The sequence below is a fragment of the Melospiza melodia genome, chromosome 11 (genome assembly GCF_035770615.1).
Source record: "Melospiza melodia melodia isolate bMelMel2 chromosome 11, bMelMel2.pri, whole genome shotgun sequence".
NCBI classification, from domain to species: domain Eukaryota; kingdom Metazoa; phylum Chordata; class Aves; order Passeriformes; family Passerellidae; genus Melospiza; species Melospiza melodia.
In genome coordinates, this window is record NC_086204.1 from 11,210,810 (window position 1) to 11,236,259 (window position 25,450).

The 25,450-nt window shown below is 36.5% G+C and overlaps 1 protein-coding gene across 1 annotated transcript in view; it reads left to right on the forward strand.

Annotated features, from left to right (window-relative positions):
* VAV3 (vav guanine nucleotide exchange factor 3) overlaps positions 1-25,450 on the forward strand; it is a 148,537-nt gene that overhangs the window by 119,392 nt on the left and 3,695 nt on the right. Inside the window, exons 20-26 of the mRNA XM_063165577.1 lie at positions 1,374-1,510; positions 5,200-5,265; positions 8,859-8,893; positions 10,643-10,759; positions 11,435-11,522; positions 14,691-14,820; positions 25,115-25,266. Of these exons, the coding sequence (XP_063021647.1) occupies positions 1,374-1,510; positions 5,200-5,265; positions 8,859-8,893; positions 10,643-10,759; positions 11,435-11,522; positions 14,691-14,820; positions 25,115-25,266 (725 nt within the window). The remainder of the gene's footprint in view (positions 1-1,373; positions 1,511-5,199; positions 5,266-8,858; positions 8,894-10,642; positions 10,760-11,434; positions 11,523-14,690; positions 14,821-25,114; positions 25,267-25,450) is intronic.

Here is a 25,450-nt window from a genome sequence, read left to right on the forward strand (position 1 = left end):
GATATTTGTTTGTTGCCACCTAAATTACAGTAGTGATCTTGCAACAGAAATAAGTCTTCTGTGGGCCTGCTGATCCTTTGTTATTAGAATGAAGTTAATGATGACCTTCCAGCAAGAAACGTGTTAAATATGGCAGCCCAGCAACCTTGGCTTTACAGCCTGTCACTCTTATCTGTAATTATGAATATATATTCTTACAAAACTCTTACTTAAGGAAAAACTGCCTGGTTAAGTTTTGAAATTTATATATCCACTTAATGATAACAAATTTGAAAATCCCATGTTTAGTTAAAATCAGGAAAATTATTCTATAGTGGGTTTTTTTTAAAGATAGAGGGAGAATAATTAAAAATAGCTGCATTGTGATAAAATGCTTTCCTTTAGAAATAGAGTGCAAAAATGCTTTCCTAAAAGCCTGTAAATCTTTAATATATTTGTTATGGAGTGGGTGGTACTTCACTTGATTTCAAGTATTCTTGTAGTATCAGAGCACATTCTGAGTGCAATACACTAGCTATCCATAATGCTTAAAAATTTTTTTTTTTTAAAAGAAACTGTTAAAGTTATAAGAACATAGGGTTGCAGTATCTACAGTTTTATCTTCTGACTGAAGATACAGGGATTGCCCCCCCGTTTGATACACTCCTGTGGAGGATTCTTGAACTGTAGTTACTTACAGTTGTTTGCACAAGCAGACAGAAATGGGTTGCTCCCTTAAAAAAAAAATTAAAAAAAATTCCCAGCACAGCTGTTGTCTATGTTGCAGTCAGTATTGATGTGGAAGGACTAGTGTGCATCTAGAGTTCTTGAATTGAAAATGAAACCTTCAATTGATCCAGGCTTTGCTGCAGGCACCCAGAAATCGTGCCATAACATGAAAATTAAAAGCAAAAAGTGTTGTGAGAAGTCTAAAAGAATCGTGGTCCTGACTCTCCTGGCCATGTTCACATTGGCTGTAGGTTTTTGGTAATAGCATTCTAAAGCAGATGAGATTATTCATATTGGTGTCTTTAATGCTAATCATTGAGATCTTTGCCTTAAACTATAAAGATAGCCTTAACATTTGAACCCTATGGAGATCCATGGGTGTGCATGTACAGGGAAGAGTCTAAATAGGAATGAAATCAACTTTACTCCAAGAAGAAAGGGGGATAGAGATGTTTTTCCAAAGTAATTCTTTTCTATTTGGTTGTGTCTGGTATAGTACTAAGTCTGAGTGCCTTAGTCAAATACCTGCTAAAGACACAGTGTTTCTTTGCTTGATTGCTCTCACGGTTTTCAGATTCAGTAGATTGTCATTAAGTAAAAACTGATTCTGGCTTTTGGGATTTTTTTCTGTTTGTTATTTATTTTTTAAAATGTTTTTTTCCCAGGTTTACCAAAAATGCAAGTCATTCGGAACTACAATGGAATCCCACAGCCAGCAGCACAAGATGGGCCGCCATTGCATATCCAGGTTGGGGACACTATTGAACTCATTAGAGGAGATGCCCACAGCTTATTTTGGCAGGTACTGGATAATTTAGCAAATGGCTATATTCTGTTTGTCCAGATATCAACTTCTTATTGATATATTGCTCTCCTATTTTTTTTTCTTTTTGAACAACAGTAGCAACAAAATTCTTTGTGGTTTATCCAAATAAATGCCTCATACAACTAATTTTGCTTTGAAATTGCCAGTAGTTCCTATATGATTTAAATCTTCATTCTTGCAAACTTAAAGTAAGAATCCTGGTGAATAAATCTGCAAGAACATGGCATTGGTGGCAATCCTAGTGAAATTATAAGTTAAGGAGTTAAGGAGCATGTTTGCAATTCAAAAAGCAAAGTTTTTGAATTTTCAGTTCCGGTTCTGTAACACAACATAAGTAAAAGCTATGTTGACAAAACCCAGTTAGTGAATATTAAATTTATAAGGGAGAGAAATAGCTCTGCAAAACAGAACCACACCTAAACTTCTTGATGCTGCCTCAAGTCAGTTAAGGATAGGGGTTTTTATGTACGCGGGAGAAGTATATTGTATTGATGGCAAAATTTGCTGTCATGTGATTCACATCACTGCTTTTGTTACTAAAATTTCTTCCTAAATGAGTACTATAAATGTTGAAAATGCTGACTTGCATTCACTTTAACAGTAAATGCATTAAAATATCTCATTTTTCTTGATTGCTTTCTTAATTGTTTGTATTATTGGATACATGGAAACAGAGCTAAACAGAACTATCAGGAGATTAATAGAACAACAAGTGGAAAATATCTGTCTTCTTGAATTGATGTTCCTGTTTTGATCTTCCTGATTTTTTTTTTAAGCTATAATAAGGTAATGAATATAATATAAAAACTGCCTGGTCTGTCTCATGAGTTAGGTCATACTTTTTCTTGTTTGTTTTGGCTTCTGTTTTTCTGGCTACAGTTAGGATGGAATCTTCTTCAAACTCTTCAGGACAGGATCACTGAACTCTTGCTATGTCACTGTATCATCCTGAACATTTAATTGGGGGAAGTAATAAACAATAGAATTACTTTATGTAAAAAATATATAAATAGGCATAACCAAATCACCTTACCTCCTCCCAAAAAACCCTCCAAACCCAAAGAACCAACCAACTCCCCTCCAAACCCCCCAACCTGTTACTTAGCACGCCATGGGTAATTTGCATCACTAAAAATAAATCTTTTCGAATGGCAGAGTTTGGCCTGTGTAGTTTTGTATGTAGGACTTGGTTCTGCAAGGTCTAGAGTTCTAATCTGGAGAAGCATTTAAACCTGCTCCTGACTGAGGACTGGCTAGAAGGTAATCATCTGACTAATACAATTAGTACAAGCCAAAATTACTGCTACCGTGTGGGACTGATTCTATTGCCATGTTCATACACATCTGTCAGCTCAATTTACTGGCAATTGTCTTAGAGGTTGTTTGTCATTATCATGCTAAAGAATTTAGCTAGAATTTCATTGTGTTTAACTAGCAGAAACCAGAAAGTGCGTTAGGCTTTTCCCTAGAAGCCTCAGTAATAGATTTGAATCCTAATGGAAATTGTCATCTCCATTAGCATCATTCAGGAATTTTTTTTTGTCTCTTGTCACAGACTGCTTAATACAGATTTTTCTGACTCTTTTAATGACATCTACATTTTAAAATGCATATTAAGAAAGAGCCTGCAAAATGCAATTTATATTAAAATCTTTAATTATTCAAAAGGGCTTTTAGGGTAATTTGCAGCTGACCCACTAGACTAATATTACAATGGTTTTCTAAGTTGACCATTCAGAAATTCAAATGATTGTAATAGATAAGTACGTGTAGTTTAGGTAAAACTAATTCATTCTTTACAGTACATCAAATAAATAATACAGGTTACTAAGCAGTGCTTGAGCTGTAGCTGAAGTGTGGTCAAAGATGTTTTGATAGACATTAATATGTTTTGTTCAGTGGCTGCTCTTACTGAGTGTGGTACCACTTGCTATTCAGGTAGGACTAGTATTGAAAATAAGTATCACTTAGATGGCAGACTGTTTCAGAACTCCACTTAAAATTAGGTCTGTACTCAAGTGGGATTTGTGTTTCAGGAGTAAATAGAATATATGGATACAAAGGGTAACCTGTATTCAAGCAGATGATGTGAAATGGGGTAAGGCAGCTTTGCTGAACACAAGTTCAAATCTGTGAGATTGTCACTTGTTTGCACAGAATTATTTTTTAAAATATCACTGGTATAAAGGACTTGTAGCTTAAATACTGCCTATGTGATTTTCCCTCTGCTGCCTCTGCACTTCTCTGTATTTTTGGTTAGTGTGGTAGCTACTGTGTGTGATAAAAAATGTATAGTGATCTACAGAGAATGGTGCACTCACTTATTGTGCTTAGGATAGTACCAGTCAAAGAATGTTTTTATTTCTTTTCATAAACCCTTGTTCTTTTCTTACATTCAGCTCCACTCTGTTGAATTTTCTGAGCTCTATTTTTTGTGGTGATATTATGGTAGAATTACACATTTAGTGTTAGAGAAACAAAAGGATCTGAAACCCTGAAGAAATCCTCATGTGTGCTTATGAGGGTTTTTCCCTTTAATTTTTTTTTATTTTGCAGGTATGCCATCAAAAATAAAAAAGAAATATCATTTGCATGATTTTAATGCTTATAAAGTACTCATGCTTAATCTCATTGCCAAATGTTGAGAGTATATTATATTTACAGTCAGTATATTACATTTAATAGAGGTTAAGAATTTATGGGCTTTTAAAAAATCAGTTAAATTAAAACATTTGTTTGCCTAAATACGCATTTTGATGCCTTCATTTTATGAATCTGTGTTCAGAATTTTAGGTATGTGCTCTCTTCTACTCTGAAATGTGTCTTCACTGCCAAATATTACTACTAGGAATGAAAAGATGTTTTAAGGTGCTCTTCAGGAGAGCTTGGTTGGTGTTGAACTGTGTGTGAGCTGCTGGTGCATGGATTTGTGATGGTCAGGTCGCTTTTGGTGCTTAGAACCTGGAGTAAATTGGTGGCGCTGCCACTCTGGGAGGGCAGCCCTTTTGGTGCAGCAAAGGCTCAGTTTAGGCCTTGCTGGATGCATTTCTGCCCCTGCTCTCCCCGTTGTTGTGTGGATGCATCTCCAGCATGTCAGTGCATCACAGCCAGGGAGTCATCTTCAATTCTGCTGGTGTTCCCCTGCCCAGTCGGTTTCCACTGACGCGCATCCCTTATGGAAGGGTTTAACTCTTGGATCACGAGCTCTGAATCCCACTGGAGTTTGGTCTCTCAGGTGCTGCAGCCACTGCTGCACAGAGGTGTAGTCATGGTGGGAATCTGCAAGGTTGCAGGTGGCAGCTTTCTGTAGAATGCCAGCTGAGGAGGAAATAACCTGAAAGGAGATAATTAATATTAATGAAGATATCAAACACCGGCAGACATTGACAGAATGGGGAATCACATCACAGTCTCTGAGCTCCCTTCTTGCCTCTTATCTCTCTGAGCTTTCAGATCTATCAGTTATAATTATTACTTAATTATATTAAAACTCCAACAAAACAACAACAAAACCCACAGAAATATTGAGTAACACTTGATTAGAACAGCATTTTATGTTAAAGACTCTTGTCTTTAAAATTTATTGTCCTAAATCCCTGGGCGTGCATTATTATTTACTGTTAATCCCAATTATGTCTCAAAAGTTGAATTTTTTTTTTTTTTAGGGAAGAAATCTAACAACAGGAGAGCTTGGATTCTTCCCAAGTGATGCAGTAAAACCTTGCCCATGTGTAAGTACAACTATTTAGTTCTGTTTGCCACCTTACAGGAAAACTGCCCCATTCATTAGTTCATTAAGATTAATTTTATCTTACAAAAATAATATTGTTTCTAGTTCCTTGCTGCTTTCATGATGCATTCAGTATTGCTTATAGTAGAGAATTCTAATACTTTTGGTTATTGGGTGTAAGTAGGACATGTCAAGAAAATAAGCAGGTTTCACTTTTGGGAATATTAATAAATTGAACTGTCTGAAGAGTTTCCAGAGTGTAGATCAAATACATTTTATGTCAAAGTGCACTTGGTTTATTCCCCAGCAGGAATGTGAGAGTGCTGTGGCTCTAATCTATTCCCCAGTCACTTTGGGTTAGAGAGAGGGATTACAGCCTAGGTAGTAAGTTTAAAAATTGTAAAACTAATATAAAACTTTGAATTCTGACTGCTTGATAAATGTTATTTTTCCTTTATGCTCTTACCTGTCTTTACTTCACACAAGAACCTTCTCAATCTAGAAAATTTTGTGAAAGTAATAAGAAAAATAATTTTATAATATGTACTTAAGAGTTTTATGTACAGTTGTGATGATATATTAATATACAATACACTTACTCCTTCTCTGCCCTCTGTGACACTGTGCATCAGATTACTGCCTTTCTTTGTTGAGGTTAATTGATAAAAACCCATAAACCCTGTAATGAATCCTAGTCCTTACTTTGCTTTAAGGTACTTTCACTTACTTGAACCTGATTCTCAACAGTTTGACTTATTAATAAAATTGCTTTTGTTACAGCAATCAAGATATGCCACTTCAATGGCTTTTATAAGTAGGTGAGGTCAGCTCTTAGTAGCTGCATTTTGATATGTCTTTGGGGCTTATTGTGCCTTAGTTTCCAGACCAAGTATACATGAGATCCTAAAGAGTGTAAGTGTGTTAAAATACCATAAGACATCTTTAATACCCTGTAATTCCAGGATTTTGTTTGAAGAGGAATGCACAGACTATTTATAGGTACAAGTGTTTTTAGTTTGGGTGAGAGGACAAAATCTGAAATAAAGATGAAATTGTTGTGTGAATTTAGCTTTCATCCCTCCACCCTTTGCTTGTTGTTAAATTTGTGAATTTTCCACCCCTTGCTTATTGTTCAAGGGTGGATTTCCCATTCCATGGTGTCACTGTCAGTGACCCCAGCAGTCATTGACCCCAACTGTAGCAGCACTTTTAGGAATCACCAATATACTTTAAAAGCACTGGCAGTGTAATATCCTGAAGTTAGAAAAAATGCTGCTGGGGTGTTATGTAGGTATCTTTGTAATGGTAAAGCTTTCTGCTAAATTTAAAATATACTATTTAGAGGAGTATTGAAAATAATGCAGTTTTACAGAATAAATAAATACTATTCATGAAATGTTACCAACTGGTGTCATGATCAGAACAAAAAGATAAATTGATGCTTCACCACTGTTAACTTGGAAGGATGAAATATAAACATCTTATTATGATAAACGATGCAGTTAAAGATACTGAAACATCAATCAGGTTTTAAACGTGCTATAACTTTTACTGTTATTATTAAGTCTAACAGTCTTTACAACCATCTGATATAAAAATGCCCAGAAACAGCATAAAATCCATATATCAGAAGACTTTAGGAATGAATATTGAATGAAAAACTGCTGAGCTCCAGAATATCTATATTCCAGACTTTTCACAGATGCCCCTATAAACAATTTTTTCCCTTTAAAATAAGTAGTATATGTCAGCAGACATTTTATGCCCTATATGAGTAATACCTGTTTCTTCCTAGCTTTCCTCCATTTTTCTAGTTTCTGTAGAGGCATTGAATACATAGCACAGTAGGAGCCAAGAGCTTCTGGAAAAACATTTTATTTTATCCTCTTTATACCAATGAACAACACTTGTTATAGGAATATATTTGTCCATTCAAAATTTACAAAAGCAACTACTCATCTGTCATTTAACTTCTCTGGAGGATGGACTTAAACAGTCTTTGAATTTTTATATCCTTTCCAGTTTATTAGCACTGCTAGAAATATTGAAACAAATTTGAAATACTTAAGGATATCTTGCAACATGAAAAAAAACGTGTAAAAACTTTGTAATTTTTGAAATGGTGGCCTTGAAGTGTGTCATCAGGTTGATCCACTGAAACATGTCTCTTAGGAATTGTTTGTCAGCATTTACATAGTCCATTAATTTTCTGCCAGGCCTCCCCATTAGAGGCAGAGCTGCCTGAGCAGCACCATCAGTACCTGCAGGGATGGCACGGCCAGTGCTGCTGCCAGGGTGACCCCGGGCTCTCCTGGGTGCCCTGCACTCCTGAGGGGTTCATGGGCTGCAGAGCTGCTGTGGAAAGAGCCCTTTGTCTACTCTCTGGGAATAATGCACCTTTCCTTTTGCTCTCTCAAGAACTTGACTAAGTGACTGTTTAATACCTGTTAAGATTTACTGCTACACAAGCCAAACACGTGAGCCTGCTTTTTTCACAGAGAGCTTTAATGTCTTCCAGACTGAAGTTCATTTCAAGGTCAAGTCTAGAGACTTGATAGAGATCTTGGGTGATACCTGAGGTCAAGACTGTGGGAATTGTAATTGATTGCAATTAAATCAATTTAAGTTTAGAGGCCTTTGTAATAATATTTTCCTGACTTGATTTGTTTTTGGAAGTCTCTTTTGGTGACATTCCATATATCATGAATAAAAAATTTTTGAGAAGAATGTTGCTGTAATTTCTACCCTATTAGAGTCCAGAAAAGAAAACATCCGTTGGTTTTACTTGAAGGGAAAAAAACAAAACATGTTTGCTTACCTAAGAATATGTGACCTTAAGTTATAAGTGTGTGAGATTTCTGTTAACCTTTCACTAAAATCCATTTTTCAGCACTGTGCATTTTCACACTGTTTTAGAAGAGTGGGGGAATACTGAGTTTTCACACACTAATGGGAGATGATACTGTGCCTCTTGTGCATGAGTAATCATTATCTATACATAAGTTTGTGTACATGTAACATACGTTTTGCAAGCTGATTGCAGTTTAATTTTTAAATTTAATTTCAGAATCAAATGACATATTTAGCAAGATACAGTACAACAGCTGCCCAAGTCAAATACAAAGGAGTGAATGATGTCATGTGATAGAAGTTGTGGAATATCCTCAGGTCTCTCTGAAGATTATAGAGCATACTTCCCAGTGGCCAGTCCAAGGCCACACAGTCCTGAATATATGACATGAGTTTTATACATTACTGTAAATTGATTGCGTGTTTTAGTGCACTTTTCTACACTACAGAGCACTGAGCTATTTTTGAGAAATTTGAATACAGGCACTGTCAGAAAAGCTTTGTTTGAAACGTTCTGTGAAGTAAACCTATCCAAAATAAACAGTCACAGAAGAAAAGAACTTGAAAAATTCTGTACTACTTTCAGAATGATACAGAATATCTGTCCTTTATTATAACTTCCTTTAAAGAAAATAGACTTGTGGACAAATCAGATCACCTGGATATTGATAGTTAAATCCATCTATTATCTGGTTTTCAGGAAAAAATCTTGATCCTCATTTTCTGTATCTTTTGATATCCTAGGTTCCTAAGCCAGTAGACTACTCTTCACAGCTGTGGTAAGTCTCTATCTTTTCTTACAAGAATCTCTGAAAGAAGCAGTCACAGAAAGCAACTGTGTTTACTACAGTTTAAATTATATTGGTTTAACCTTTCTAGGCTTCAGAAGACGACATTATGTAATAGTTTGGGAAAGCAATACCATGCATTGCCTAAAAGCATTTCTGGTATAATGATTTTGATGTTTTGTTTACATGTCTGTGGCTGCACAGCCTTAGTCCCAGAGGTCTGAAATAGAACAGTGAGAGATGGTTATAATATGAAGCATGGAAGTATATCTTACATGTTGAGTGAATAACGGAAGGAATAATATTAAATGCATCTTGTATCATGAATAATTCTGCATTTCCTTAAAAACCCCCGCCAACATTGAAACTCTAGAGATACAGGTGGCACCTGGGGATATGGTTTAGGGGTGTCTATGGTGGTGCAAGGTTGGACTAGATGAATCTTGAAGGTCTCCTCCAACCTTGATGATGCTTTGAAAAAATGTTTTATCAGAACTGCAACCACTGCTGCTCTGGGGTTTATGAAGTGTGTGAACCCTTTCCCACAACTCAGAAAAAACATGGTGGTTCTGAGAGAGCAGAGTAAGCATCACTTGTGTTCTTTCACTGATTTTATGCCTTGCCATTTAGACATGAGTTCTGACTTCCTCTTAACTTGCTAAAAGTGAAATTAGGATCACACCCAAACAAATAGGGATTTTTTCATAACAAGCCAAGTAAAGTGTTTATTATTTGAAATTGATATTTTGAATTAATTTCTAACATATGGTCTATTTATAATTTTGTTACAAGAAAGCATGTTACTGGCATTAGTCTTTATCTTCTATGGATTTTTAATAAAGAGCTATTATTTTACTTAAAGCTCCTTTCTAATTGGTTGTGATGTATTGGTGTGAAATTTTACATAGTGGTGGGCTGTGGTAGTAACAGCCTTTGTAAAATTATAAGATAAGCATAATTTCCCTAGAAGCCAGGTCACTTTCCCCAGTTAACAGTTTAACCTGTGGTTTTGCAAATGAGTCTCTGCTGACAGCCTCTCATGATATCCTACACAAACCACAAGGCAGAGCAAGGGCACAAATCTGCTCATGCAGCCAGGCTGCAGAGCCAGTGATTTATTTGTCTTAGCTTTCAACACTTAGCATCAGCTTTTTCAAATTTAGATGGGTTTGGCTTATTTATTTTTTTCCCTCGGGATGTTGGGTATACCCATTGCACTTGAGCCTTTAGAGGTTATGCATAATTATGAAATGAAATAAAATCCTGTCTTGTGTAAGTACCAAATTTTCAATTAGATCTTTTGTTGACCTGATCTATCTCTGGTGGCTGCTTCTCCATTTTGTTGCAATAAATCTCTCTAGAACTCAGGGAGGTTCAAAGGTTCTGGACCACTGTTGTATTGCTTCTTTTGCAGCATATATTGCAGATAGACCAGCTAGTTTTATGAACTTTTCAAGCCAGTAGTCACTTGGCTAATGCTTGGGCTCGAGCACTTTCCTTAGCAGATATTCTATTCAAAATCAATAAAAGTACTTTTACTAATTAGGAATTCCACAGACCCCAACATGAATTTTTTCATGTTTTATACCTCATTCAGAAATCTGGAAGTGGTATTCAATTGCAACGGATATATTCTTGGTCCTCATGATATGTAGAATATTTTCACTCTCTATTGCATATTTAATACACCTTTGGAGCTTTGAAAAAAATCATGGGCAATTTTTATTTTCCTTGTTACAGGTTTGCAGGAGCAATGGAACGATTGCAGGCAGAAAGTGAACTGATTAACAGAGTAAACAGCACTTACCTGGTGCGGCACAGGACGAAAGAATCAGGAGAATATGCAATTAGCATTAAGTAAGTGGAATTCAATTAAGAATGCCCCAAGAAAGTTTTCCTGTTCTCATTTTTGTCTAGATAATATTTGAAATAAATATAGAAAACAAGCCACTGTTTCCATTTTATAATTATGTGCAGCCTTGAAGAGAGTCAACATAGGAAAACTGAAGTTGCTGTCAAAAAATACCTAGGATTTATGGGAGGAAAGAAGCAATGGTTTTGTAATGCTGATATAGCAAATTTGGGCTACAAAAATAAAGCTCGAGTATGTTGGAGAAGAGTAAGCATTGTTTGCAGTACAGTGAGATCTGTTCAATTGACTTTGGTGAGAACTCAAAGCCCTTTGCATCTCAGACTGTTCAGTAAAATGTGGGTTTGTACATTTTGTGGGTGCAAATAATTTTTTGCCTTCATGTTGTTGATCAATATGAATATAAAAGCAGGAAGTACATGGGAATTCCCAATTAGAATAAGCAGTTAGCTGAGACTTTTTTTTCTGATGACAGATTACTTCTTTAGCTGTACTTTAATAAATATGTTTGGTTGATTAGATGTCAACTTTGTTTTGGCACAGATATACATTTTGTCTTAAGAATTTATGTGTGTGGTGTTCTAGGGGCATGCCCTCAGGTAATTATTGATTGTGTCTGATTAAAAACACATTTATATTCATAAGTTATTCATTGCCCACAGGTACAATAACGAAGTGAAACACATCAAGATTTTAACAAGAGATGGCTTTTTCCACATTGCAGAAAATAGAAAATTTAAAAATTTAATGGTAAGCATTGATTAGCTTTTTAACATTGTGAGATTTTCTTTGTAGCTGTTTCTGTTAGAGAGAACTACTTTGGTTTATGAAATTCCATAAAGCTATGTGAGTGAAAGATTTCAATTGTGTCTACTCCTGCTAATAGGATAATTTTTTATGTTTATGGTTTTAGCTCTAAGTGATAATTTTATGTGCTTAAGACTGCATATTTATTGTTAGGACTGGACTGTGTCCCTTGTAGTGAAGGGGAAAAGAGGAGGAATTTGAATCCCATCCATCAGCCCACTCTGGAGTTAGGCTGAATCTGGAAAGAAGAATTTGATATCTTTGGAAATCTTGGTTTTTAGGAATCGATTGGATTAAAATTTATGCAGCAGCCTTCCTGAATGCATAATCAAGTATGTGAAAATGTTAAATTAAAATGAAGGACAATACAAAACAAGAGCAGGGAGAAGCCTTAAAACCAGGAAGCCTTGGAAATTATTTTAGTTTAACCACTGATACTCTTGTCAAACTAATACTCTGTAAAACAAGAGCATCCTAGAAGTGGGGAGAGGTTAAATGATAACCTGTAAGTGCTCATTAGAACAGCAAGAACATAAATTTCTTGATGAAGAATGCACCAAGCTGTTTTTGCACTCTTATCTTCATTTCACACTTACAAGCCAGTGAGTTGTGCAGTTTTAGGGCTGGGGACCGTGAGATCTTTTCATTGTTTAGCAGTAGCATTGTTTAGCTATTGTTTAGCAGTTGAAATGATGATGTTGCTCACATAGACAAGGAAGGTGGCTGCTTAATCTGTGAACCATGCAAATGATTCATTGGAAATGGATCATGGCAAAACAGGGCAGCTGGAGACCTGCCACACTGCCAGGTTTCTTCTTATGGCAGTGGTGCAGTTTAATGCACTGGTGCAGCCTCCAAAGTAGAGCAGGAATATAAATAAAGGACCAAGTTGGACGGAAAATTAGCAAATAGAATATGCATTGCATCGTGGAATTAGGAGGACAGAAGAAATTTCTGGTGTAAGGACCTCACTGCTACCAACTTAGCCTTGCTGGCATTCAAGTAGGAAAGAATTATTTTATAATACAGATTTAGGGTATTGTGAATTCTGCCCTTGAGAGTTAAATACACAAGTGGTGTGGTGTTTGTACATGCTGTGGAACAACTGCTTTGTTCTGGATAGATGCAAGAGAAAAAGTAAGAGTGTCTTAAAGAAAAGAGGAACAAAAGTAGATTGAGTAGAAGCAGGAGCAGAAGAGAGACAAAGGCAGCATCCATGGCAATGTTAAGTAGTGATCTGCAGCGACACAGCGTTTTGTACTGCTCTGGAGGGGAAAAAAGTAGAAGAATTCTTGTGTCTACTTTTCCTGGTACATTTGAAAAACTTCCACCAGAGTAATTAAAATGTGCTGAGTGTGTAGAGCAGGGTGCAGTGGAAGGTCAGTTTGGCCGCTGCTGTGAATCAGGGTGACAAGCTCCTGAGGACCCCATCCATGCTGGCCCAGACTGCTTAACTCACTCATCTGTTTGTAAGCTTGCTACTGTGATCTGTGCAATTCATGTTTTAGAGGCCAGTTGTCAGTCAACCATTTTCATGGAAGAATGGAATTAAAACCTAAGCTTTAAAGGTAACTCTGTGACGTGAAATGATTTTTTCTTTTTCCTCAGTTTAAAACCAATTTACTTATTTTGCCTACAAACAACATGTGTCCATTTGGAATTCTAATTACTTTTACCAAACAAAACAATCCTTACAGACTTACACTGTGCAAAAAGATAACAAAAGTTTCGTACTAATTATATTCCATTTATCCAGATATCCTACTTTGAATGCTACTTACTTACAAATCACACACAGTATTGTCATGGTAATTTAAATGTCTGGATATTCAGTGATGATATGGGAGTAAATTTCATTGCTGCCATTCCAGTTTGTGTGATGTGCTGATACCAAACAGCAAAGCCCAAAGAGTTCTTGGTATCACTGATGTAGGCTATTATAGGCTAAGCGTTTTAGTAGCTTTTTGTGGTGCTGGATGTCTTTTGTTTTTTGTTTGTTTTCTGATTTTTTGGTTGAGTTTTTTTTTTCATAGATTAAAATGATTAGACATAGTATAATCTCCTAATTTTAAGCTTGGCTTGGTCAACTCTGATTTTGCAAGTCTAAATGTAAATAAGTGGAATGAATTGAGGGGTTTATAGTAAATAGATTGCTTTGTGCTTGCATTTCTGAAGACTGAAATCCCACATTGGAATGGATCAATTGAAGTACATTTCCTTTGAATTGTCCAGTCACTTTTAATCTTATTCTAGCTCCATGTACAAACGATGTGATATTGAGATTTCTAGGGCTAGTTCAAATGCAGGAGACAATGGCAGGGGTTGAAGATTGCAAACAAAGAGCATGAGCTGTCAGAATCTTGATGGGTGTTGCCTTCTTTGGAGCAGGAATTTTAGTCACTTGTCTTCTTGGTTACATAAACTATTTCAGCTATTCTTTCATATTTACATATATGAATTTTTGCATATATATGTAAAATACTCCAGTGTGTACCTACAAATGCTTTATCTAGATGCACACACACAGAGACAATGAAATGTTTGGATTGGGTACCAGGAGAATGTGAAACACTGGATTTTTCAGTCAGTGTGCACTGTCTGACACCCCCCAAGCCTGCACTTCCTTGGAAGTTTTACATCATCTGAGTATCTGCACATTAAGTTGCTGTTAATTTATAAGCCTTGTGCTTTATTTCAGATCTTACAAATGCCTGTGTAGATAAACATCATTTATTATAGCAAAAGAGATTTGAGAAAACAGGGACATTTACCCTTCCATCCTTAGCAAGCAGCTGACCTTGCCTTCTGCCTGCCTCCAGAAAAGCAAAGCCAACTTCAGCCTGACTTAAAGGAGCAGCAAACGTTGACTCTGACAAAAAGATTTTACTTAGCTGATTTTTGGGGTGCCTTTTTTGGTTTGTTTGTTTTGTTTAAATTTTTTAAGTGGCAATATGAAAGCTGGTACTTTATATTTAAAAAAATAACCATTTTCTATGGGATGTATTGTAAAATAAGGTTACTGGTATAATGAAGCTGTCATTGGCTGTACACCAGAATGCTCAATGGTGTGTGATTTCAATTTCCAATGCAAGTGTTTTTCCTTTCTGAAAGGAACTTGTAGAATACTACAAGCACCACTCTCTCAAAGAAGGTTTTCGAAGTTTGGATACTACTCTTCAGTTTCCATACAAAGAATCGGAAAACTCAGTGGGACAGAGGAGTAACAGAACAGGTGGCAATGGTGAGGATTATAAATTTTTGTGGATTACTTTCTGTCATATATATATATGTGTGTATGTATATATATATATATATATTAAAAGGACAAGGTCCTTGAAGCATTTTCATCTTCCATTTTTGACATATAACCAATTACTATGGCAATGCTTTTAGCTAGGATTTTTGGAAGCTAAGCAGATTTGGATCTGCCAGGAAATTTATAAACATGTCTAGCAAGCTTGTCTTGCTGCCAAACTTAAAATCTCCCCGATATTCAAAAATTCTATTAGACATGCTGGTGAGAAATTAAACTGCATGTTGCCTAGTTTCTTAAGAAATTTGCCTATGTGCAGCTACAAGTGTTAATATCTGTGACAATTTCTAATCCTTAAAAAGAGATTTAAATAAATCAGTCTTGTAGCATAGCCCTATGAAGTAGCACCTCAGTAATACCAAATAATTGTGTAAAAAAGTAGATTTACTATATCATAATTATTTTTATGCATGTTTTTAAACATGGAATGATCATTAGGGTTCCCTTACTAAGCTTCAAAAGTTCATGGACTACTGTCCAATGTAAATAGCAGTTAAAAAGTTGTGAGGTTTAGAGATAAACTGAGAAGCCTTGCAATGCATATGCTGTCTTTTATTTAAGCTATTAAAATTTAAGTGGAAGTTAGCATGATTTTTAGGACATGGACAGGTTCAGTGTTAATGATAAAACCTACTACATGGCTGGCCTCTGGAAAATATATAATGTTTCTGTCAAAGAGCAAATATTAGATTTGCTGTTCTGCAGTCATTGGCTGCATCTTTGTACTGTAAGAAATAATAAGAGAAAAATAAAAATGAATGGGGATTTTAACAATATGAGGACTGCTGTAAAAGCCCAAAAAAGCCCAGTCTAGTCTGTGTGATGATTGCTTTGGTGGTGGCTTTGTTACTTTCATTTGCTGTTTTTGTGAGCTTTTGTTTACTTGCCTGCCTCTGTTCCGTAACATTTCTGTAACTTTGGAGGCTTTCTTCCTTCTTAGTTAAAGTGAAGATAATTTAGGACAAATGAATGTGAGAAACCAGCATGACCCTGGCATTTCATTTACTGTCTCTACCTCCCAGTTCATCTTCTTTCCATTTCTGTTCTCCTTTACTGCTTCCCAGGACTTCTATTGTCTCCTCTCTGTGGTGTTCATGTCCATTCCTGGTGAATTTCTCTGCCCTGTCCCTTTAGCTCATGGTCTCTTTGTACTTCTCTCTTGATTTACTTTGCATTTTTTTTTTAGTTTTTATTGACTGTGAGCTGAATCAGATTGTTTTCTGTTTTTTCCTTTGGCCAGTTAGAATGTATCTCAGTTTGAATGTATCTATATTGCCCCCCAACTTCTTACTCTGCAAGAGCTCAATCCTTTCCTGCTTTACAGGACACAAGTTTTATGGTAGATCCTCATTAACTTCGGTCATCATACAAAAGAAAACATCTTTTACAAGATCTTTTGGGCAGTATGTGGGAGAGCAAGAGAAATGACTGAGGGATGCTCTCATTGTAGTCCAGGGGATGAGGAAGGGCATCTCTGTTGCAGTAACTATCAGCCCTTTGCTGCTGCAGACTGTGCTGGTGGAAACTGCAGGTTCTGTCTTAGACCAAACTGACCTGAAAAACCTTTCAATTCCCAAACTCATGTAAAATCTAATAGATTTCCATAATTCTGCTGCTTTATCTAGACTGACTCTGAATGACATGTCCTTTAATGTATTGGACAGTAAAGTGTGTCCCCATGAGTGTGGTGATTTATTTGTTGTTTTGTTTTGTTTGTTTAACCAAAATTATCATGATTATCAGTCCATCTCTGGGTCACTGTGCTTGGTTTTTAAGCTGTCTTGTTCATTTTACCAAGCTGTTGTAAGAAAAGCCTTATATTTATGCTGTGTGAACCCTGCTGGGCTGAATTTAGAAAGAATTTGGGAAACTTGAGGCTGCAGTTTGGTTTAGTAGAGGAAGCAAATAAGTCACATGGGGCAGCAGTTGGACATGGAGGTTACTGACAGCCCTCAGTGAGGAACATCACACAGCTGATTTTTTGGATCTCTTCCCACATAATCCAAGTGCAAGAAAAAATGTTGGAAGGAAGCTAGACAAAGTAGATGAGAGAGGGGGCACTTTTTCAATTTTTTCAATTTTGCAGCTACTCAGCATGGGGCTGAAGGTAGTGAATACAGTGGGCCTTGACAGTTTGAAGCTAATTTAGAGAAGGATTTGGGTTTAATGCAGCATTTTTCTCTATACTATTCACATACCTGGATTTTTTAATGAAGCCATCTTTTGAAAAGACATCAGCATTTTTTTCAAAACAGTGGATCTTTAGGATATATAACTGACAGAATAAGTAGGAAAAGTATTTCTAAAAAACATTAGTTGAACCACAGCAGACTTTGACAGAGTTTTATAATTTTCTGCTGCCAAGGTCTTTGAGCTGCTGTGAAATTGGATGGCAATACTGAATTGACTTTACTTCCCAGAAAAGAGTGAGAAAGATGTATGTTAATTTATTTTTGGTATTTGTTATGTTGTCATTTAGCCATATGGGAAAAGAAAAACAACTGGTATTTCATTTAACTTGTGGTTTCTAATATGAATCATAATAAGTCTCTTTGTAACTTCTTAAACTTTCTTAAATCAGGGAATTTGATTCTTGCTTCAGCATCTACTTGATTTTTAGAGTAATGTTTTAGAACATTAATAAAAATCTCCTAGTGGGATAGTTATTTTGCCTTTCCAGTTTTTGGCTTCCCACTTGGGTTAGAACTTTGTTTTCAGTCTCCTTGTCTTGCAGCTGTCACCCGTGTTGTTCTCATATTCATTGTACACTTCCTTCAGTGTGGTTGTAAAAGCTGTCAGATGTTTGCTTCTGTCAATATAGAACTTCAAGTTAATTGGGAAGATTTTTTGGGAAGTGGTATATTCTTTGTTAGTTTTTCAGTCTTAGGCTTTTCTAGACACACACAGTTTGATCAAGTTTTGTTTTGCTACACAGAAAAATACTAATTCTTACATTAGATTATAGGAATGATCAACCAGTTAATGAAGTAAAGGCAAAAAAAGGGAAGAAAAGTGGACATTACTCTGTGGAGTAGAATAATGGCACTTTATTCTGATTTGCTGATGCAGAGCACAATCATATAGAGAAATTTGAATCTTTATGAAATTTAAATTTTAATGTAACCTAAATCATGAAGCCAAGTCGTACCTGAGGGATATCTTTCTTTGTCAGTTAACTAGGAGTATGATAACTGGATATCACATCTCATTTATGCTTAATGCATTAACTGCCTACTAATGCTTAATGCATTAAGTGTGTAAAGGTATCTGTTAGTAAAGTAAAACAAAGCAAGTATCATCCCAACCCTTAGGGAATCAGAAGAATTCAGCCTTTCTGCTTAGAAGCCAACACCAACACCCTATCATCAAAACAGATCAGTTATCTGTAGAAATCTAGTAGGATTTCCTTGCCCACATTTACTTGTTCAGAGTTTGACACATAAAACCAACCCTCCAGCTATATCAGAGAGAAAAATCAGGATAAAGTCTGCTCAGTTAAGGACCAGCCATCCCCCATAGAGCACAGTGTGTTCCTGTGGGCTGCTGTCCCACTCTGCCATTGTGCTTCAGGAGAAGTAAAGGCAGGTGTTTGCCTCTAAGAATGGACACTGCTTTCGAGTCAAGTGGCCCTCTTGGTTTGTGTAGCACAATTCCCCACAGAGCTGTTCCTTGGGGTTGCTGTCTCCAGTATAAAGGAACTGCTCATTCATCCCAGATACTCCATTCAGTGTTAGAGGTGGAGAAAGCATCATCACTGGGAAGGATCACAAGGGAGTTTCTAGAGAGTAAGAGGCCCTGGAGCATGATTTTCTTGTTCTGTGAGACACTATCCTAAAATGCTGTTGGTTTGTCTTGTGGGATATTTTTTTATTTCTAAACCCAAGGTTTATGAATGTTAAAATACAGTATCAATTCTGTTCATTTTGTTCATGCTTGTAGTTTCCTTGTAACAAATGTATCTATTGTCATCCAGGTGAGATGCACAAAACAGTACCATTACCTCCACCATGGATTCTTGCATAAAATCATTCTAGTCATCATTCCTGCAAGTACCATTTTGAAGCCAAATTACTGTGTTTCATGTGTAGTCAGAAGAATAAATTCAGAGAAATAGCTGCAAGTGATAAATATAACCCTGTTACTTTTGGAAGGAAAATTCTTGTTCAGTAATTACAGATATTATTAGCTATAATTTAGAGGCTGCATTATCATTTATCCAGTTGAGATGGATGTACCTTTCCAAATCACAGCTGGGAGCAAAGATCCCAACTTCATTAGACATATACACTATATATCTTTATTGCCTCTTCCAAAGAGGGACAAAATGTGAGAACAGGTCAATAAACTGTAGTTTCACTTGAAGCAATTCTAGTTAATTTAATCTAATTTTTGCATTTAAAAGTGCCCTAGTTTTATTGACAACAGAGCAGGAGCACCTGTGGCTTTCACCCAGGGAAGCTGCTACAGGGGCTTAGGATGATGTGCTGGTATTGCCTAGGCCAAGCTCTTTTTGCTTGCTCAAGGGGTTTATTGCAAGTTGGGGAAGCTGCAAATATGAGCAGTTCTGTTTGGGCCTTAAAGGATGTAGTTTAGCTGTGGAATTCCTACTGATGTTAATGATTTACAGGGCAGAACGCATGCTTTGTTTCCATGCCATAGTTTGGAGTTGACTCCAGGTCAACTTAAACTATATCCTAATTAAGGGCATGTGACTAGTGTTGCTGGGATTAAGAGGATTTATGTATGCATGAGTTCTTGCTTTTGTAATGGTAAGAAGTGGGACACACAAAGAATTAAAAAAACTTTTGTTAAATCTGAAAATATTTGCAAGAGGCTGCAGTTACAATTTACTTCTCTGAAGCCCTAAATGGGTGACTTCTGCCTACTTTACTCTTTGAAAAATGCAATTGTTAAAAATTAAATCATAGATCCAAATTTTCTAGTTATTACAGTCAATTTCCTTGCAGACATCCTTAGTAGGGAACCTTAGTTTCCTTATTATCAATGAATTATATAGTTAAAAAGCTATTATTTAAATCTTATGCCAATATTTCAATATTCTTTTGCTTTTCTCTTTTTCTCTTTTTTTTCCTCTAAGCCCCTTCTTTGTTCTGTGGGTTTTCTTTTGTAACTCCTCCAGACTACAGCTTTGTTCCCCCTTCCTCCACTCCTTTCTGGTCAGGTACTGCTTTACTGCTTTTATATTTCTTCTAAATTTGCTTCTGTTGTTTCTGTGTGCAGCAAGTGAGGGAAGGGACGAATCTAATACTTCAGGTCTTCTCTGACTCAAAAAACTGAGTTATTACTTGTTTTTCTTGGAATGTAACAAAAATAAAACTCTTGAACTTTTGAATTATTACTGCTTATTGCAGTAAGCAGTTTGAATAGGAGTTGCAAAGCTCAATAGTTGCAGCAGATTCAAGACCACTTGAGTGTTAATTTGCTATGCAGTTGACATCTATGAGCTACGTATTTTCAATGTATTTGTTCAAATGCACAAACATGGAAATCTCAGTGCTTGCTGGTAAATAATACATTCGTCCCATCCCTGCAGCAAAACATACTGCAGTAGCATCTTAGAAAACAGTAGGTTTGTTTTTTTTTTTTTTTTGTAGAGAATGCTTTCTTTAAACTCTGCATTAACATTGTTAATTAATTTTGCCCATCTGTTTTCTAAATATGGTTTTCTTTATTTCCATTTAACCATGTCTGGCTTTAATAGATGCAATTATTTCAAACCAAGAGGCTGCATAATGCTAAAAGTAGTAACATTGGTGGCCTCAGTCAGTGCATCAGTGTGGGTATCACTTGCTCTGATCTCTAAGATTTGGTCTGCAAAGAGGTGAAGTGCACCACTGGACAATTTAAGAAGAATTTTGCCAGTAGAAAGGTGAATGCCTTTGAGGAGCACATGGAAGGAGCTGCTGATGTGGAGAAAGCAGCACTTGCTCAGGTTACACTGGCCTGCCTTTGTGTACAGGGGTGGAGGACACTGCCTGGGGTGTGCAGAGCAGGAGTGGGGCTGGCTTTTACCCTAGGGAAGGGAGGTGTCCAGCACAAATGCAGATGGAGTCATCCAGATCTCAGTGGGCAGTATGTTTTACACCTGCTCCACAGAGACTGTCGAAATTATTTAGTGCTCTGAGAAGGATTCTTGGGGCTTCCCATAGTTTCCTGAGGGGAAAAGGACTTAGGTGGCAGCTTTGTAGGAGAATGGTTACTGAGCTTAGTTGTGCTGAGAGCATCTCTGGTGACCCCTCCCTTGATTCACCCCAAGGATTTCAGTCTCCATGTCTTGGGCTACACTTGGATGTTTTGCCCCTCCGCTGTTTCTTCCATTACATATAGATATTTTTGGGGCAATACTTCCTTTCAGTAGTCACAACAATGACTGAGAATCCAAGCTAGAGGGTGCCCTTCCAGTTGACATTTGCTTTTATAAAGGGCACATCTGTGGAAAGCCATTTTGGTGTAGCTGTTTGCCCTGTGGTGGTGACGCTCAGCTGGACTCCCCGAAGCCTCACCTGATCTGAAACAACGTTGAAGGAGTTAAATTTTAGCTCTTTGCTCAAGGTAAATACTCTGAGCTTTTGTCCTTTTGGTCAGGGATAGGAGAGGACATCTTGTATTCAGCTGCCCAGTACTTGACTGTAAATTCCATTCTTACTGAAACTGGTATCTGTTCCATGAGAATAAAATTGTGAAGTGGCCTATGGTGATAGAACAGCAATCAAGACTCAGTTATTTCGACCTTATCACACATTCCCATATATTCCCACAATGAGGTTTCAATAAATTATAATGACATTCTTAATATGAAAAACTGCTGTATCAGAAAATTCATTAATAACTATAATAATAGGTATCAATTCAATGTCTTACATATCACAATATGCCAGTTTAAGTATTTTGTTACACAAGTACAAAATATTAAAGGAAAACATTGATCTGCAGTGCTTAATTAACCATATCTACCGATTATATTCTGAGAGCTTCATATATTTGCCTTCTTTTTAAAAATAGCCCAATAATTTGCCTACATTAGAAGACCAAATACTTATTTCATGACATTACAAGTATTTTTTTCAAAAGTATCTTCAGTGGTGGCTTAGTTCTGCTGATCTTGAAGCTGGTAACAGAGGAGAAGGTTAAGCTGACTGCTGAGCTCTACTGAAGGTGCTGCCTGTGCCTGGATAAGGGCACTGAGGTTTGGTGAAACAGTAAATGTACAAGTAAATGTACATGGCTTCAAGGAGCTTGGAAACTAATACACAGGAGCAACCCTCAGGGCAGTGGCTGCAGATTTATGAGGAGGCCAGAGCACAAGGAGAGAGAAACAACTACTCTCAGCTTTAATAATACTACATTGACCTTCATGGAATTCAAGCATGTGAGCTAGACCAGCATGCTGTGATCACAGGGAACCTCTGTTGTTTGCACCCCAGATGCATCATCAGTGGCTCAAACTAGTATTAAAATTCATTTGCAGCATATCTATTTCACTGGTAATGTCCAATATACTCCAGTGTAAATCAAAGCTGATGATAGTTCCTGTAGTCATCATCTTCTGTTTGCAGAAGGAAAGGCTGGATTAAGTAAAAGCCCATTTTTCTCATTCACATATGCACTTTTCATTTGCCTCCTTTGGATTTCTCACTCTATTTCCAATTAGTTCTCTGAATATCTCCCTTCTATTACACAAGGTTTATTTATTACTGCATTTTAACAGCTTCTTTTCTTTTTCAACACTTTCTCTTTCCCTCCCCCCTCCCTTTAATTTCTCATTCTCATTCATCCACCTGTTGGCCCTTTCTTTCCATCAATCTAGGCTGTTAATCCCATTCTCTCTCTGAGTTCTTCCTGAAGCTATCCTCTTTCTGTCCTTCACTCAGTGTTGCTTCTCTTTCCCATCTGTCCAGGTGTCCTTTCCATGTGTTGTCTTCCCTCAATTTTATTTATCCCAGGACAGCACTAATTGGGAATTCAGGGCTGATAGCCTCTACTCAAGGTGTTTTTGTGATTGTGTCAGCAGAGAGATATGGTTAATATTTTTTTCGGAAAAAAATTAGCACTGTCATTTTCCTGTATTCCATCACTCATCTGGCTTACTTTTATATATTTCCTATCATGAGCTTCACTTTTATTTGAAAATATGGATCTTGGATTCTAAATTAATCTAAATTCTGCTACTTTCTGCCTCAAGACTTTTGAAGATATATGGTTTTGATTTCTCTTGCTTCTTTCTCCTTTTCCTCTATGCTTTGTGACTTGAAAAAGAGTTAAAAGTCCTCCTTTCCCCCAGATGTGCTCTCTTTATTCTCTATCCTAATTTTCCTTGCTTTTTTCCATTTTTATTATTTGTCTGTGCATTTCTTTCCTTCTTAGTTATTTTCTTCCCCATTTTCCCAAATTTCTTCATCTTTGCTTCCTGTAATTTTTCCTTGCCCCTTTATCTTTCTAGAATCTGAAATTATACCCTGCTCCCCAGAATCACATCTTGCATCCTGCAATGCTTCTCCAAATCTGTCAGTGAATGCTGCATGGCTGGGAATGCTTACTGACCCTCCAATCAATAACTGCTCCTCTTTTTTCCTTTCTCCAAAACAATTGCTGCCCATGATGTGCTCTTTTCCTGTAAAATTGATTACTGCAATGCTGATAAGGTATAGGACATTACATTCATGTCAGGGTCTAAACAAGTGCCATCTACATCTGACTGGCTAAGAGGGGGTAAAAAAGCATGTTTGAGCTTCAATGTGCTTAATATAGCGCCTAGGTTTTTGCAACATCAATATAAGCAATAAACTGAGAGGCTGGTTCTCTGTTATATGGCATCTTTTACATAATTTATCAGGTGTCTGATAAGCATACTCTACATAAGCAGTCAGAAGGGTTGGATTAAGCTTTAGTGACATGATATAAGCATTATCTGTTATCAAAACCGGGTTTTAGGCGTTCTATTTCTGTGATATATCTAATAATATTTTACATGTAGTATTCCTTGTTAGTTTAAAATAAATTGTTTATATTTTCTCTTTAAGCTGAAAGTATTTAACATATTATGATGTTCAGATATTTAATACTATTATGTGTCTGTGATCCATTGGAGTCAGAAGAAAACCTCAACACAAGCAGAACAAAAACTGTTAAGGTTTCTCTGCTCATCTGCTGTGTTTTGGGTTCTCGATTTAAATTAAAGGCACCTAGATATGAATTCATGGTATTACATTGTTGAGGGCACTGCTAAACTACAATCTTAAAGGCATTTCCAAAGGTCTTTTATCTGTTAGGCCATGCCTACTCTCCTCTCATTGTTCTCACACTGGAATCATTGAGGATTTCTTTTGCAAGTTTGGACATTCTACATCAGCGTTGGAACAATTTCCTATAAAACTATTTGGAAAAATGATGGTTTTTGAAGTGAGGCTTTTTGTGCCTTTGCTTTTTAAAAATTCTTCACAGCTTTTTATTGTTTAAAATTTCTGGGCTTTACATTGGCAAAATTCTTCTCTATTGATGTACATTGAAACTTTAAAGTGTTAATTTCACTGAACCTTAATTTTATAGAAAAATTCAATGGTGATTTACAGAATGAACTCCTGAAAAGAATAGATTTACATCAGTCAATATTAATGCAGATTGTGACAAATGATCCGTGGAAATTTCCTGTAGAAAGTGTGTAACTTTTTCTCATGCTGATGTTAGCTTCCAGTTTTAAGTGCATTAATATTTAACTTGGGAGTTGTTTTTTGAAAGAACAGCACCTTATTCTGTTTGTTTTGCTTCATTAGAGGTCTAAAATTAAATCAACTGTAAATGCTAATAATTCTTTTGGAAGGAAATTAGTGACCTGTAAAATATGTTGATGTATATAACTGGCAGCAAATTTTATTATGAAGCACAAGAATAAAATAATTGCGATGTATTTAGCAATCTTAGGGTGGGGAATATTTTATTTATGGCTCATCTAGTTTGATTTTTCTTCTGAAAATAAAGAGGACTTTTCAAAAAATGACAAAAAAAATCCCTTCAGCTTTTATACCATTAACCTACATTTAAGTCTTATTGATGTTTGTAGTGCAGATGTTTTGCATAAAATGAATGCCATTGTATGTTGCTGTTGAATCCTTGTTTTATGTTTTACGGTATTTCTGTTTACAGTGGTTTGGCAGCCTCCCCTCAAGCAGCCCTAATATTAATCTCACCATGTGCTTCCTTCCAGTGCTGAGCCCGAAGGTGATCGGCATTGCCATAGCCAGGTACGACTTCTGTGCCCGGGACATGCGGGAGCTGTCCTTGCTCAAAGGGGACGTGGTCAAAATTTACACCAAGATGAGTGCCAATGGTTGGTGGAGAGGTGAAGTAAATGGGAGGGTAAGGCTATTTATTTTCTTTTTCCTGTGTTTCTTTCTGCCTTCACTGACAGTGATTTTGTATAAAAAAAATAGTGTGATCCTACATTGTGTATTTAAATTCAAAAGATGGAACATGTTCTCATCTTTGTTTCATAGCAGCGAGGCAGAACTCTTGCCAGGTAGCTTTCCCAGCATCTAAATTA